A 13152-nucleotide genomic window follows, 5' to 3' on the forward strand; every position below is an offset into this window, starting at 1 on the left:
ACGATCAACTTCATTCTACGTGATCCAGATCCAAAACATCTAATATCTTCATAGATCACCTTTGCAAACCGAATCTACGCCTCCAATGCTCTCCTACAGAGATCGTCACTGAAAGAGACTTTCTCGGATGGAGAAACATAATTCGTACTATGGCGCGGTTTCCGAAAACTTATATGAAGCTGTCGGGTTGTTTCTCGGAGCTCTTTCCCTTGTCTTCTACCACGGCATATGATGCCAAATCCATAGTAAAGCTTCTACGTCCGTGGATCGATGTTATTTTTGATTCATTTGGGCCTGAAAGAATTATGTTTGGCTCCGATTGGCCAGTTTGTAACACAGGAGGAGGAGGAAACGAACTGGCTTGGCACCGTTGGAAACAGATAGTTGAAATGATTCTTGATGACAGAGGATGTACAGATATTGAAAGACAGGGGGTATGGGGTGGAGTGGCCGTCGAAGCTTACAGCTTAACAGAGCGTCGTCCTTGGCGTTGGGCTTTAACGGGTAGTACTTATTAATCTAACGCAAAGGACGATGGTAAAAGGATGATGGGAGAGGGTTGGTCTGGCAGCGATTGAGATAGGTTCCGCCGAGGGTGCGCTGTATCCCGGAAAGAATTCCCGGCCGGAAAACTGGACCATTGAAGTAAATATTGCACCGGCAGCTGAGCAAGTTCACAGTATATGGAGAATGATTGGGACCAGTAGAAATACAAAACCTGGCATCAGGACCTCAGGTATGGGCCAGGGGTTGCCCAGTGAGCGGATTAGGGAGCCTACATACCTAATGCTCACTGATCGGATCAGGCGCTCAGAGGCGTGCTCAAGTCTACTCGGTGAGCAAAAGCGGCGAGCTGCGCACTAAACGGAATAGAAAGCCACGACCTGGAAAGATTTCATATGATTCAGGAAAGTCACAATACAATATGGGCCTATCGTTGCGAATCCTTGATTTAGAAGTGGCCTTACTTTGGCGATTAGCTGTTGATTCGTAGACTTTTTGATTACCTGTCGAGGTGCGGTCGCGTTGCGAACACCTTGTCCGAAGGCGATCGCAACAGCGCCCTTGGCCATTGCAATGGTCTCGCGTAGTAAAACTAGCATCGATTGATAGTTCATGACTCGAGCAATATACTACGTACTAATTTTATGGTCGTTTCCGACCGAAACGGGGAGCGCAATTTGATAAAATTCGATTCGCGGCGGGAGATGTTTTTTCCCCACTCAAATTATGGATCCTTCGTAGCCTATCAACAAGAATATTTCTCGCTCCTCCAAATCATACATTATCAATTGATGCATTATCACAAATCATTGCACGTTTTTTCGAATAGACCATGTTTGATTCCATCAGACGCTTTTTCAAGTTCATACTTGGAGGACACGAGGACATATATGCCTTGGATCATGCTATCCTCAACGTGGCCGTTCCTCCCGAGCACATGTGGATGAATATGGGCTACTGGAAGGTAAGCACATAATACTTTCATTATCTGAAAGGTATCGACCCTTCGTGAATATTGCTCATTTCGTGAATTGTCTTCAGGACACCAAGTCATTTCCCGACGCGTGCAAGGCTCTTCTCGACAAAGTTCTGGTTACAGCCGGACTTCTCAATGAGGATAAGACTCCGATTACAGAGTCACTGTGCGATGCCCATCCGGAAGACGCGAAGCAGAGTGTTAACTTTAAGCTGATTGACGTTGGAATTGGGTGCGGCGATCAGTCACTGTACTTGACCAGAAGGCTTCATCGATCGACGACTACTGGTAGTGGCAACGGTAACGTAAGAGACACGACGATAAAGGACCAGACGCTGGTTCCATTGTTTGACTCATACGTTGGGATCAATATCACCTCGGCTCAAGCGAACCTCGCACGACATCGTCTCGAGACTACTGCAGAATATAAGTCTACTTCTCCCCCAGAATGGACGTCAGACGTAAAGATTTTTGCGGCAGATGCTGCTCGTCCTGCTTCCTGGGACCGAACGCTTAACGAAGCTATCTTTGGCACAATACCGCCAAAGTCCACGCTAGAAACATCTAGTGCTCCATTAAATGGGAAGGAACACGTGTGGCTGTTGGGTCTCGATACGCTTTATCACTTCCGACCATCTCGCATTCCGCTATTTGAATGTGCATACAAAGATATGAATGCCTCAATCATGGGATTTGATCTTTTATTGGGAGATTCTTTATCCCTATGGGAAAAACTCTGCTTGCGTCTGATATGCATCGTTTCAGGTATTCCTTACGGCAATCTAATGACCAAGAAGGAGTACGAGGGCATGTTGATCAGTGTTGGTTACGCACAAGATAATATTAAATTGGTGGACATTTCCGACCATACGTTCGCAGGTATTGCAGACTTCCTCCGGGTAAAAGAAGCTGAACTGAACAAGTTCGGTATGACAATGGGAAGATTGAAAACGCCGGGAAAGATCTTTGACTGGTGGGCCAAAAGTGGTGTGATCAAGGGCTATGTGGTTGTCGCACGCAGATAGATGATTAGACGTATTTCCGGAACATTGAACTTCAGCAGGTATGAGCCTACATGTATGCATATACAGCTATATGCCTCTATATATATACGTAATAAGCAATCTTAAGTGTCCTGGTGGTCCGAATATCTGGTGCGATTCACTGCAAATAGTCCAGAAGGAAAGAAAAATGCCATTTCCAATGTATCCATGCATGGTATGTCGACGCTCAAGCTAGTTGCAACTCTCATAGGCGACACAAAGCCGATTTGCAAAAGTTATATACACAGATCGAATGCAGCCTCATTGACTAGGAGTGGTGGGTGTATTTGAAAATATACCGTCTTGCGGTGCTCGTTTGGGTGTCCATAGGTGTGTCGGAACTTGGCCTTGGTCCTATGAGTGAAGCTTGATATTGACGACACAATTGACGTTGATGAAGCAAAGATGATAAATAAGAGCTTGGCTTCCGAAAAGGCAAGTATGTCAGAAGAACTTCAGACAAAGATATGCCAATCCCCAGCCAAAAGGCAAAGGGAGATGATGATGACGAAAAGGAAAAGCCGAAGATGGGAGCGAAAGGCGACAATCAAAGCAAAATGATCCGAAGCTATCAAATAGGCAGCGGGTTGATTCTTTTTTCTTGCATGTTATCTGTTCGTCGGTTTCTTGTAGTAGTGTATAAAAACCTCTGCCATAAATGGAGATTTGAAAAAGTCTTTTCGCAATATATCCATCGATATGGTAATAATTTTGTTCAACGATCAGGCATTTTCCGCCGTGCTATTCTCTGCCTGCGTCATTTTCCGAAACAAAGAAGAAGGGTCAGATCTTAACCTTTCCGGCTCATCGTATTCAAGAACACGACCATCTTCCATCACAACTACCTGGTCAAAAAATTGCGGAATGAACCTCAGGTGATGGATAATGGCGATGATTGTCCACCCTCGAAACTCGGTTCGCAACAGAGAGAGAATCCTTAATTCGGTCTCGTAGTCGACACTTTACAAGTATCAGTGAGCTCATCCAGAAAAAAAGGGGATCTTGTGAAAAGCGATGTGAGGGGTAAAAACCTGCTCATGGCCTCATCCATCAGAAATATACCTCCTCGTCTAGTAAGCATTGCGCGAGCCAGACAGAATAATTGCTTCTGTCCCTCGGATAGCATTCCATCTCCTTGCTTCAATATCGCATCCAGCCCTCCAATCTTGTTAATCTGTTCACGCAACCCAGTCTTATCAAGAATATCATAAATTTCCGCATCATCACGTATTTCCTGTAGTGGGTCTAAATTTTCACGCACAGAGTCACCACAGTTACGTGGAGCAAACCAGGGGTCTTGCGGCATTGACGTCAGTCGCTTGCAAATGGCTTGTTGGGTGTAAAGCGAAATATCCTTGGAGCCGATCAAGACGGATCCTTTGCTTGGTTCAAGAAGGCGCAGGAGAACGGACATCAGTGTGGACTTTCCAGATCCAGAGCGTCCACAGATCGCAACGTGTTTGCCAGGTGGAATTGAGATGTTGATGTCTTTTAGCACATCTTGTCCAGTATCTCTACATTATGGAAATTAGTACTCGTTTTCCCCTCCTCCCCACCTGCGTCTGCTTTCATCTCAACTATCCCTTTCGTGAAGAAATGGCAACTCACGGGTAGGAGGCTGATATGTGTTGGATATTGATACTAGGCTCTGTGGGCCAGTCTGATGGCAATTCTGCTATCAATAAGGTGGAATTTTCCTCGGGCGTCTCAGCAACATAATTCTGAATCCTTGAAATAGCAGTAAGAGACGTCTCTAACATGGTCCACTGCGATACGAATGACGAAAGCGTCTGTCCGAAGTTAACAACACTAACCATCGAAACACCCAAAAGTCCCGAATTGATGTTTCCTCGCAGGGTCGCTGTCAATGTCATCAGAACAACCGCTAGACCTGCGACTATACAGTTGAGCATGAAAGTTAGCCATCGTTGCATACATAACAGTAAGTAAAAGGGCTTTTGAGATTGATCTAGTTGATGAAAGGCATCTGAAATAAGGTAGTCAATCCACGAATGAGCACGAATTGTTGTGAAACCCTGCAGGGTTTCCATGAAGTGCTCAAGAAGTGGCGCTTTGGCCTCGAGATCAAGCGAGCGAAGCTGCTGTGATGTTCTCAGATAGACCTTTTGCAAGAAATAGAGCGTCATGAAGAGAATAGGTATCGATGTTGCCATGTACCCTGATGAGACGGAAGTTAGGATGGCACCAGCAATTGAATTACCGAAGTCTAACAAGACCGACAACTATCAGTAAGAAGGATAGAGAAATGTATCGTTGTAGCTTACTTCCTGTGGTAAGGATAAGTGCTATGGGTAGCGGCATATCAATTAGTGTCATGTCCTGACTGAACCTATGAAATAGTCAGTGACGCTTCTTGGTTTAATAGATATATAATTGACCTACAAGTTTAAGATTGTTCCAATACTTTTGTCGTATAGGAAAGTTATTGGTGCTCTGTTTAATGTTGTAACATAGGGTCAATGATGACTTTTGTAGTAAATTAAAGATAATATGGGTGATCATACCTCATGGTACCTTGCAGTGTTTTCAGGTGCAGCAAGTTGGAAGATTTCGGGATAATTGCTATCAGAAGGTATCTATTGACAGTAAGTATTTGTCCATGGCTAAAAATTCTGCAGTAACCTACGCGCCACTTAACCCTAGAAAGCATAATGAGAGAATACCAAACGCGGCGTATACTCCAATCCACTTTCCAAGGTTTGCGTTTGATTTTTTCTGACTGGCATCAGTCCACCAATTGAGCCATGGTGCTATGAATTAGTTGGTCAGTGGTGCACAAGACATTAAAATTTGGTATGATTAAAAACATTCGGGACTTACTCTGCATCGCGTTCATAACGACCTCAACTGTGACTAGACAAACAAAAACGAGGAATTTCATCCACCCCATAGAGGAGATGTAAAATGATACAGAAGAAAGTTTTTCACGAATATTCTTCTTGCCCGCGTCTGTTCTGGAAATCTCCACCGATAGATCTTTATGTTGTTCAAGACCTCTTCGCGGAGAGATGGTTTCAAGCTCTGGCCACTTCCCACTCATTTTAAGCACTAGATTCTGGATATACCCATTGCTTGAAATCAACTCATGATATGTGCCATTTTGTTGAAGAGTTCCATTTGGTCCAAGCACGATGATCCTGTCAGCTTGGGGGAGCCATTTGACTGCAAAGGTTTTCTCGTTAGCATCAGCTTAGCTTAGATAGCTTAATTGTGAGGAAGCGAGAAACATACCGAAGTGTGTCACTAAGACTACAGTTGTTTCTGACCGTCTGAAAATTCCACTTTTACCAAGTAGAGAATTGAAGCAATGGCGTTGAGTAATAGTATCCAAACTAGAGAGCACATCGTCCAGCAATATTATCCGTCGTCGCGAATAGGCAGCCCGTGCCAAAGCCTCGGGGGTAAATGTTAGTATCCCAACATCCAAATATACTATATGAAGAATGGAGCCAGTCTTACAATGCGTTGCTTCTGTCCACCACTCAAAGCAATCCCTCGGCTTCCTGCAATCGTGCTGTCCTTCTGCGGCATTTGCTGAAAGTCCACATCAAGCGCACACGCACTGGTACAGGCATTATACCATTCAGAATCATAGTCTGATGGACCGATTATATTATCACGAATGCTTTTGTTTCGCAGGAAGGGCGTCTGACCACAGAATGCAATTTCATCTGTTTCCAGACACCGATCCCTTTGCAAGTACGGAAACCTCGCCAAGTAGAAGTTTTAGCAGTGTGGACTTTCCGCTTCCGATATCTCCAATAATCATATTTAAAGTTGATGGATGTAGACTGAAAGAGACATTTCTCAAGGCAAGTTTGCCTTTAGACCAGCCAGCATCTACATTGTCAAGCCGTATTGCTGATGCGTTGGCCGATCTTGACTCTAGAATCGCCTCAGTAGTGATATTCGGCTCGTCACTTTTTTCCTCTGGAGGTGTACCGGAACTTTCTTCGCCCTGAAGTGGCAGATTTCTATAGTCGATATGCTTTTCTTTCATGAGGTATTCTTGGACTCGGTTGAAACAGTCCAATGCAGCAGCGACGTTTGGGCCAATAGCAACCAGTTCATTCACTGGATCGATGAGAATTGATAATAACGACAAGGCAGAAAATATAGTCCCCATGCCTGGGGCGTTGCTTCCAGAAGCATTAACGATGATGCCAAAGCCGATAAATGTGATAACAGGCGACAGTAGGCGAGGCGAATTTCCTGGATGAAGACAAATCATGGATGTCAGCAAACCAAAGGTGTAATATGTCAACACCGGAGGACGTCGTATAAATACCCATTGCAATATTGCTTATTTGAACTTTTCTATATCTCTTCGAAATTTCTAACTCTTTTTCTCTCAACCCTTGTACGTGTCTGGAAATCTGGGGTTCTAACCCAAGCATTTTGACTCCTTTTATGGATGCCAGTAACTCAGATATAGCCCCAGTTCTAGTCTGAATTGCCTGCATCCACAATCTTTGTCTGGGTCTGGCATACTTTGCTATCTGGCTGGATGCAGCAGCCGATGCTATATAACCGGGTGTTAATATATGTCCGAGTTGTATAAGAAAATGAATGACTCACCTAGAACAACCAAGACAGGGGCTACACAGATTGCACCAAGCCGGGCCTCTAAAAGCCATATTGCTATTCCAACTTGGATAGCATCTGGTGCAACACCTATGACCCACTCTAAACATGTAACGATTCGGTCAATGTCAACATTTATAAGACTCAAAGGTGAAGATTTATCTTCATCTCTGTCATTCATATCAAGCATACATCTATATGTTAGGGTGATGAGTGCACCTCGTATCATAGCCAGGGATCTTGCCACTAGATACTGATACCATGCAGTTGCTATCTATTGCTAACATTTAGTTTCAAGTCTACATTATCGGTAGAATGAATCCTTACAGCAATTCCAAAGTATGTGAGACCAAAGGCGCCAATAAGGCTATACCCAAAGACGTCTGGCTTATCCTCATTCTCGGCAAAGTCGATAGCAGCATTGACTAAAAGTGCTTGAAAAATATTGAAGGCAACTGAGAAAAGCTGAGGGATCATCGGAAGAGACAATGATAGCCAGAGAGCGCGTGATGTTGCAATAAATAGCGAGTAGGATTTATTTTTCTTGCCTGGCAGCCGATTCAAGGTCATTATCAAGGCCTCGAGAGCGCGCTTTTAGGCGAAAAACTTACTTGATTTCCACACAACTTGAATGCGCGACGCTACTGATTCCGAGGAGATATGGTAGTTGACTGGATAGAGATCATCGATTGATAAATGACGCCGGTATCCTCTAAGAATCAGTGGATAAAGCCAGGCAAAAAAGCTGAGACTAAAGATGCCGGCAGTCTCCTCCGTTGTATACCGTCGACCGTTATTTAAAAGAATTTCTGTTTTTGGGAGCGACTCCGTTACAAGAAGAACAAATTTCAGACCGAGTGAGATCAAGAATATCGACGAAATGGTCGTTGATGCTCTTAGAAGCCACTCCGTACGAGCCCTTGCGGCATCCAGAAATAAGGTCAAGAAGAGAAAAGAAGTCATCAAAGGAGCTGGCCGTACACTCTTCACATGTTCACTGTAGGATAGCAAGCCCAGAACCACTCCTGAAGCAAAATCCAACGAACCCGCAGCAACGAAGAGGCGCGATCGAGGCGTTTTATGATCCACTAGTCCAAGAACAAGAAAGGAGAGTTTTAATAAACAGTACGCGATTATGATTACCTAAAATGCAAATGTTAGTGAGCACTTTTGACCACACGAGCTATCAATTCATACCGAATTGATGCTATGCAGAAGCGTCCACCGGGCTATTAGCGGTTTCCGGTATAACCCAATCATTCTTATAAATGATGCTAGTAGGAACATGCAGCCAGGAAAAACAGCAAAAATAGCATCCTCAAATAATAAGGAGAAATCAAACCGCTGGCAGGTATTGTTATAAACCGTAGCCGCAAAGTAGTCATCACGACAAGCATCAGCCATAGCGACTATTGGGTGTCTTTAGATCGATTGAGGCAGCTTTCAAACAGTTGGAAGTGGTTCTCTTGAGGCACAAAAAGCTTTGTAAGGGTTGCAACAAGCGAAAACATTTCGGTCACCTGATAATTGGACATGAGTTTGCCCTCTTAATGAGGAAGAGAGTTGGAGGAGATTTCAAAAATCGAAAGAGGGAGATTTATTGACACTCATAATTCTAATTCCCGTAAGATAATCCCCAACTAAACCTAAGAGTAGTCCTTGTTAGATATTGTGTGGCAATTGTCAATGTACGTGTGGATATCTTACTTAAGAAATTGCACCATCTCAACCATGCATACAACCATTTTCGCTAAGTATATGTTGCTACCAGAGGCACGTTTGTGACAGGGGTTTTTGTGCCGGCTCATATGTTATCCCTAGTTTTTGTTAGTATCCGACCCTTGTTGCAGACAAAGAAATATAAGCCTCATTCGCCACTATTTAATGTTCTGAGGTCAACTCTACGACGAAATCAGCATACCAAAGTAGACAAGATTCCATCCAATCCTAGAGACTCCGGACTGTATCAGCAGCGGGTGAGGATATAGGGCTAAAGCATTGAACAAATCGTATACCTGCTCCAGGGCCTTCTCTATTAAGTACCTAAGGTATATGGATAGGTCTGTACATAATTCTAAGAGAATGAATTTATTAATAGGGTCTCATGGCTTGCATTCTGATGACCAATTAAGCGTCACGGCTTAACCCCTCTCAAGATTGATTAACGAACGAACACCTGCGGCACAGCTGACCCCTCTCGAGATCGACGCACGACCGAAGCAGTATGCGACACTGTACCCGCTTCCCTCGCTCTCAGAACGAGTCAGTATTTACCGACACAGGTAAGCCTATCAAAACCAGTGAAGCAACATGATTGGCCAGGTGAAGGGAGAAATCATCGAGGCCCCTCAGAGTCAGGGATTGACTTAGTCCGCCGGTTCCGAAGCCAGGAGCAGCCAGCACTGCGGCGTCCCCGATATTGGATGGCACCAAATTCAGCCCCTCCCAATATTGTCTATATCGTTATCGAACACGCAGCCCGCTCTTTTCCCAATCAAGATTTTTGCTTGGCTTTTACCGACAACGCAAATAAGATTATGGAACCGATTCTGCGACCCAAGGGTGTCCAATGGAAACATAATATCTACGTGCATCACGCCAACAAGTGGCGGGKGAATGGCATGGTTCGATGGKGCAGCAAAAAGAAATCTGGCAATAATCGGTGGATTGAGATGAGACAATTAAATTCGGCGAACATGGAGAGTGAAAATAGAGAGGGATGACTGGGTGAAGCAAAAACCATCCTATATAACAAGTCTTCAGGAATAGTCAATTTTGCAATGCGGATTTTGTTGCATATGTCCCCTGGGAGTGATTTTGAGTAGAAACCCCCCAACAAACCTAGATAGAGGAAAGTGGTCATGCAGAACTACTTACTTCACAAAGGAAACTATTACAAATTCCTTTCTAACTTGTACTCCATGTTGCAGTGATCCGGTAAAAGTGTACATAAAATGGTCGCGACATTAGAACAGCAATATACAAGCCGAATTTTCAACAAGCATTCTTCGATTCCAATTATTAAAAATTACAAAAATCAAAAAAGATATCGGCCCAGACGGTGTTCTTTGGTGCAAACATGTGTTGGAAATAAGTGACGGTAAGAAGTCGGATAATATCTATGTCAAGAGAGCACACTGGCTGTCACCATTCGTGTTCAGATTTCTGTAATTCAGTTCATTTCTCTGACTTATTACTATATAATTGTTTGGAAATCATCTCAAAATACGGGCAAATTAAATTTACACCTCATCAGGCCATTATACTGGAACTGGACGCTGATTTGGATTGACCCGTGATAACGGGTGTCTGTAAGTCCGGTTGCTACTTTGAGCCCGCCTAATAAAGCTGTTCGAGTAAAATCCGAGTTCGTCTTCCGGCCCGTCAATATTATAGGACAACGTTTTGCTATATCCGGCAGATCTTGCATATACGTCAACGCAGCTCGGGATTGCCGTCCGTCCGTGGCTGGCTGGCTGTGTTCCTAATGATAATATCCAATGTATATTTATTATATACTGCTTCTATGTCTATCCGGTTTGTGGAGGAGCCACTCGGTTGTTAGTACAGCTGAAAGTTTCGATACAAACACGCTATGGCGGCGGATTTTCAGAAGTCGCCCTTGTGCATGGTAGCAGCCTGGTAGGCTGGCTGAGAACGGGGTCCACTCGAACTATTTCTTCACAAGTAGGTACTTTTCATTCAGTCTAGCCGAACGCGCCCAACCTTAGATGTATGCATGAGAAGCAGCTTCATTCTTCACTTGTTGTGGATCCAATCAAGCCATTCGTTCATTAAAGTGAGAAAATGAAAATCACACATAAAACCAGGGTAGGTATAGAGTCCCCAAATTGGAAACTTTTATGCCATCAATCAAGAAATATTTCTATCACCGGTGCACATAGGGTTCGGAATCCTACAATATTGATTTAGAAGTAGTTTTATTCGCAAGATGGGTTCAATTGGCGATTCAATGAGGATGATTTGCCCAGATACGAGTCTACTTCCAGACTTCCACAAAGCTCAACCCCGCAGAATCCAGCAATTCTTTCAAAGCAATTACTTTCGGGCCACGGGATATGAAAATGGTAAGGAAGTCACACTACGTGCGACGAAGTGCTCTGGCTATTCATTAGCTCGTACCTTGCTCCAGGATCAGAGCGCGGAGGGGTGGCAGAAGGTTCTTGACCTTGGACTCGATAAGCTTGAGGCAGTCTTCCACGAGGTCCAAGGCTTCGCACAAGACAACAACAACGGTCGGGTAGCTGATATTTGCCTTTCAAGTGAATTGGTAGCATGGCGTGATGAGCAACACAAAGCTGGGAGAATATTGCCGGCAAAGGGATACGGGATTACGCGAGTCTCCGACGCAATCGTTGAGTTGCTCGGCGTGGGAGACTGGCCACCACCATTGTTGACAAATGCAGCGTTATTCGGTAGTGGGTTTTTGAACTTTCTACTTGGCGCATATGATTCGCAGGTCTTGTACTCAAATTATTGTTCCGATATGGGATTCTTCTACGAGCATGGATACGACAAAGTCTTTCCGGACTACCAAGCATTACTTGAGCAGGCAGGAGCAGACCCTCATGCCCTTTCTACCGCTGGAGGTAGGGAGCGCCGAGCGGCAGCAGAATTGGGGCTGCGATACATCCGGAGGAAAATCGTACTAGAAGAGACACATATAGCACACCTCTCCAACAAAACAGCGGCACTGAACCGAGAAGATGTTTTGGCATTAAATTTCTGCGAGTCTAGCTTGTGGGGCATGGCTGCGGAAATGATGGCGCATGGTTCTGACTGCGGTGGCATTGTCAATGATTTTGCATTTAGTTGTCCAGCAACTGATGTCGTCGATGTTGGCTCTGATATACCCAACTCCGAGCTCTTTAACAGCTTTCTCAATACCGCTGATATTACAGGAACTGGAGTTGTCACAGAGGAAGCACTTAGGCGCATTTACGACGCACAAGCACACTGTGGAGCCAGAATTTTCACAGAACGTTGGTCCGAGCCAGGAGCGCGGATGTGCTCATTTCTATATGTTTGGCACATTGTTAATGACCGACACAACTTCCTTCGACGCGCTGTGCTGGGTTATTGCAAAGTGCGAACTTTTCGACCAACCCAACAAATTGCTGATTTTGAAGAAGCTTTTGATGAGGATATGCACACTACTGGGTTCAGTCATCCTTTGATTGGTTCCTGCAACGGCGATGCGACCTGTGATCATGTTGAAAATCATTTTGCCCAATCTCATGGTGATCCATTATTGAAGGATCTCTGGTACTACATGGCTGATGGACCGCTGGAATACGCTTCCAAAGGAATAGTAGACCAGATGAGAGAAGCAAACTTGATTGAAGGACTGAGAATAGCAGTGGCGAGAGCATATTCATACGCCCTGATTGACGAGCTGGCATGGTTTGCTGCACATGCAAGTCACCATGCATGGCAGGTCAATTATCTTTTTGAAGCTGCTATGTTCGGTAGCATCCTCGATGATGGAGGGCTAAAGGGCAAATTAGACAGAGTTGAATAGTCATTGCTGCATGCTTCTTCAGCAACTACATCTTCCTAGGTTGGTAGTGAGTTGGATGGAAAATAGTTCTTTGGGAAGCATTGTCACCCATCAATTCAAACACGAAGATGACTATTATTCCATAAATCAAAATTGATAAATACGAGTTTTAGAATGTATTGACAGAACTTAACCTCTATGCATTCCGAAAATTTATTTTGTTACTCGACCAAGCTGATAGAAACAAAGAACAGCCATCTGCACCAAGCTGTACCCGGCAATTCTCTACGCGCACCAAATCTATTATCCGGCAGACCATCGATGGGTGGAATGAGTTGCAAAAGACTGGCTCGAGAACCCACAGCCATAGTGGTCTCGTAGAAGATTCAGATCTACATGACGAGTAGTTATAGAATTTAGAGGATGTTGAAAGGTTTCTAGCATTTGCAAATGTGATGAAATTATGACTTCAGCGAATTGAACCGTTGGCAATAAAGTAATCC

At 44.3% G+C, this 13152-nt stretch overlaps 3 protein-coding genes across 3 annotated transcripts; 2 read left to right on the forward strand and 1 right to left on the reverse strand.

Annotated features, from left to right (window-relative positions):
- Nucleotides 1-1336: 1336 nt before the first annotated feature.
- On the forward strand, nt 1337-2505 carry BHQ10_004107 (uncharacterized protein; the record flags this gene model as incomplete). The annotated part of the gene is made up of 2 exons (XM_040876437.1): nt 1337-1468; nt 1546-2505. The coding sequence occupies 2 exons, from the start codon at nt 1337-1339 to the stop codon at nt 2503-2505; spliced, it is 1092 nt and encodes a 363-aa protein (XP_040732611.1).
- A 740-nt stretch (nt 2506-3245) lies between these two features.
- Nucleotides 3246-4670, reverse strand: BHQ10_004108 (uncharacterized protein; the record flags this gene model as incomplete). The annotated part of the gene is made up of 4 exons (XM_040876438.1): nt 3246-3483; nt 3555-4037; nt 4132-4384; nt 4460-4670. 4 exons carry the CDS (start codon nt 4668-4670, stop codon nt 3246-3248), a joined length of 1185 nt encoding a protein of 394 aa, XP_040732612.1.
- Nucleotides 4671-11080: 6410 nt separating this feature from the next.
- BHQ10_004109 (uncharacterized protein) lies at nt 11081-12670 on the forward strand (the record flags this gene model as incomplete). The annotated part of the gene is made up of 1 exon (XM_040876439.1): nt 11081-12670. The coding sequence occupies one exon, from the start codon at nt 11081-11083 to the stop codon at nt 12668-12670; it is 1590 nt and encodes a 529-aa protein (XP_040732613.1).
- Nucleotides 12671-13152: the final 482 nt, after the last annotated feature.

This window comes from Talaromyces amestolkiae, assembly GCF_001896365.1.
Source record: "Talaromyces amestolkiae strain CIB chromosome Unknown scaffold7.1, whole genome shotgun sequence".
Classification (NCBI taxonomy): domain Eukaryota; kingdom Fungi; phylum Ascomycota; class Eurotiomycetes; order Eurotiales; family Trichocomaceae; genus Talaromyces; species Talaromyces amestolkiae.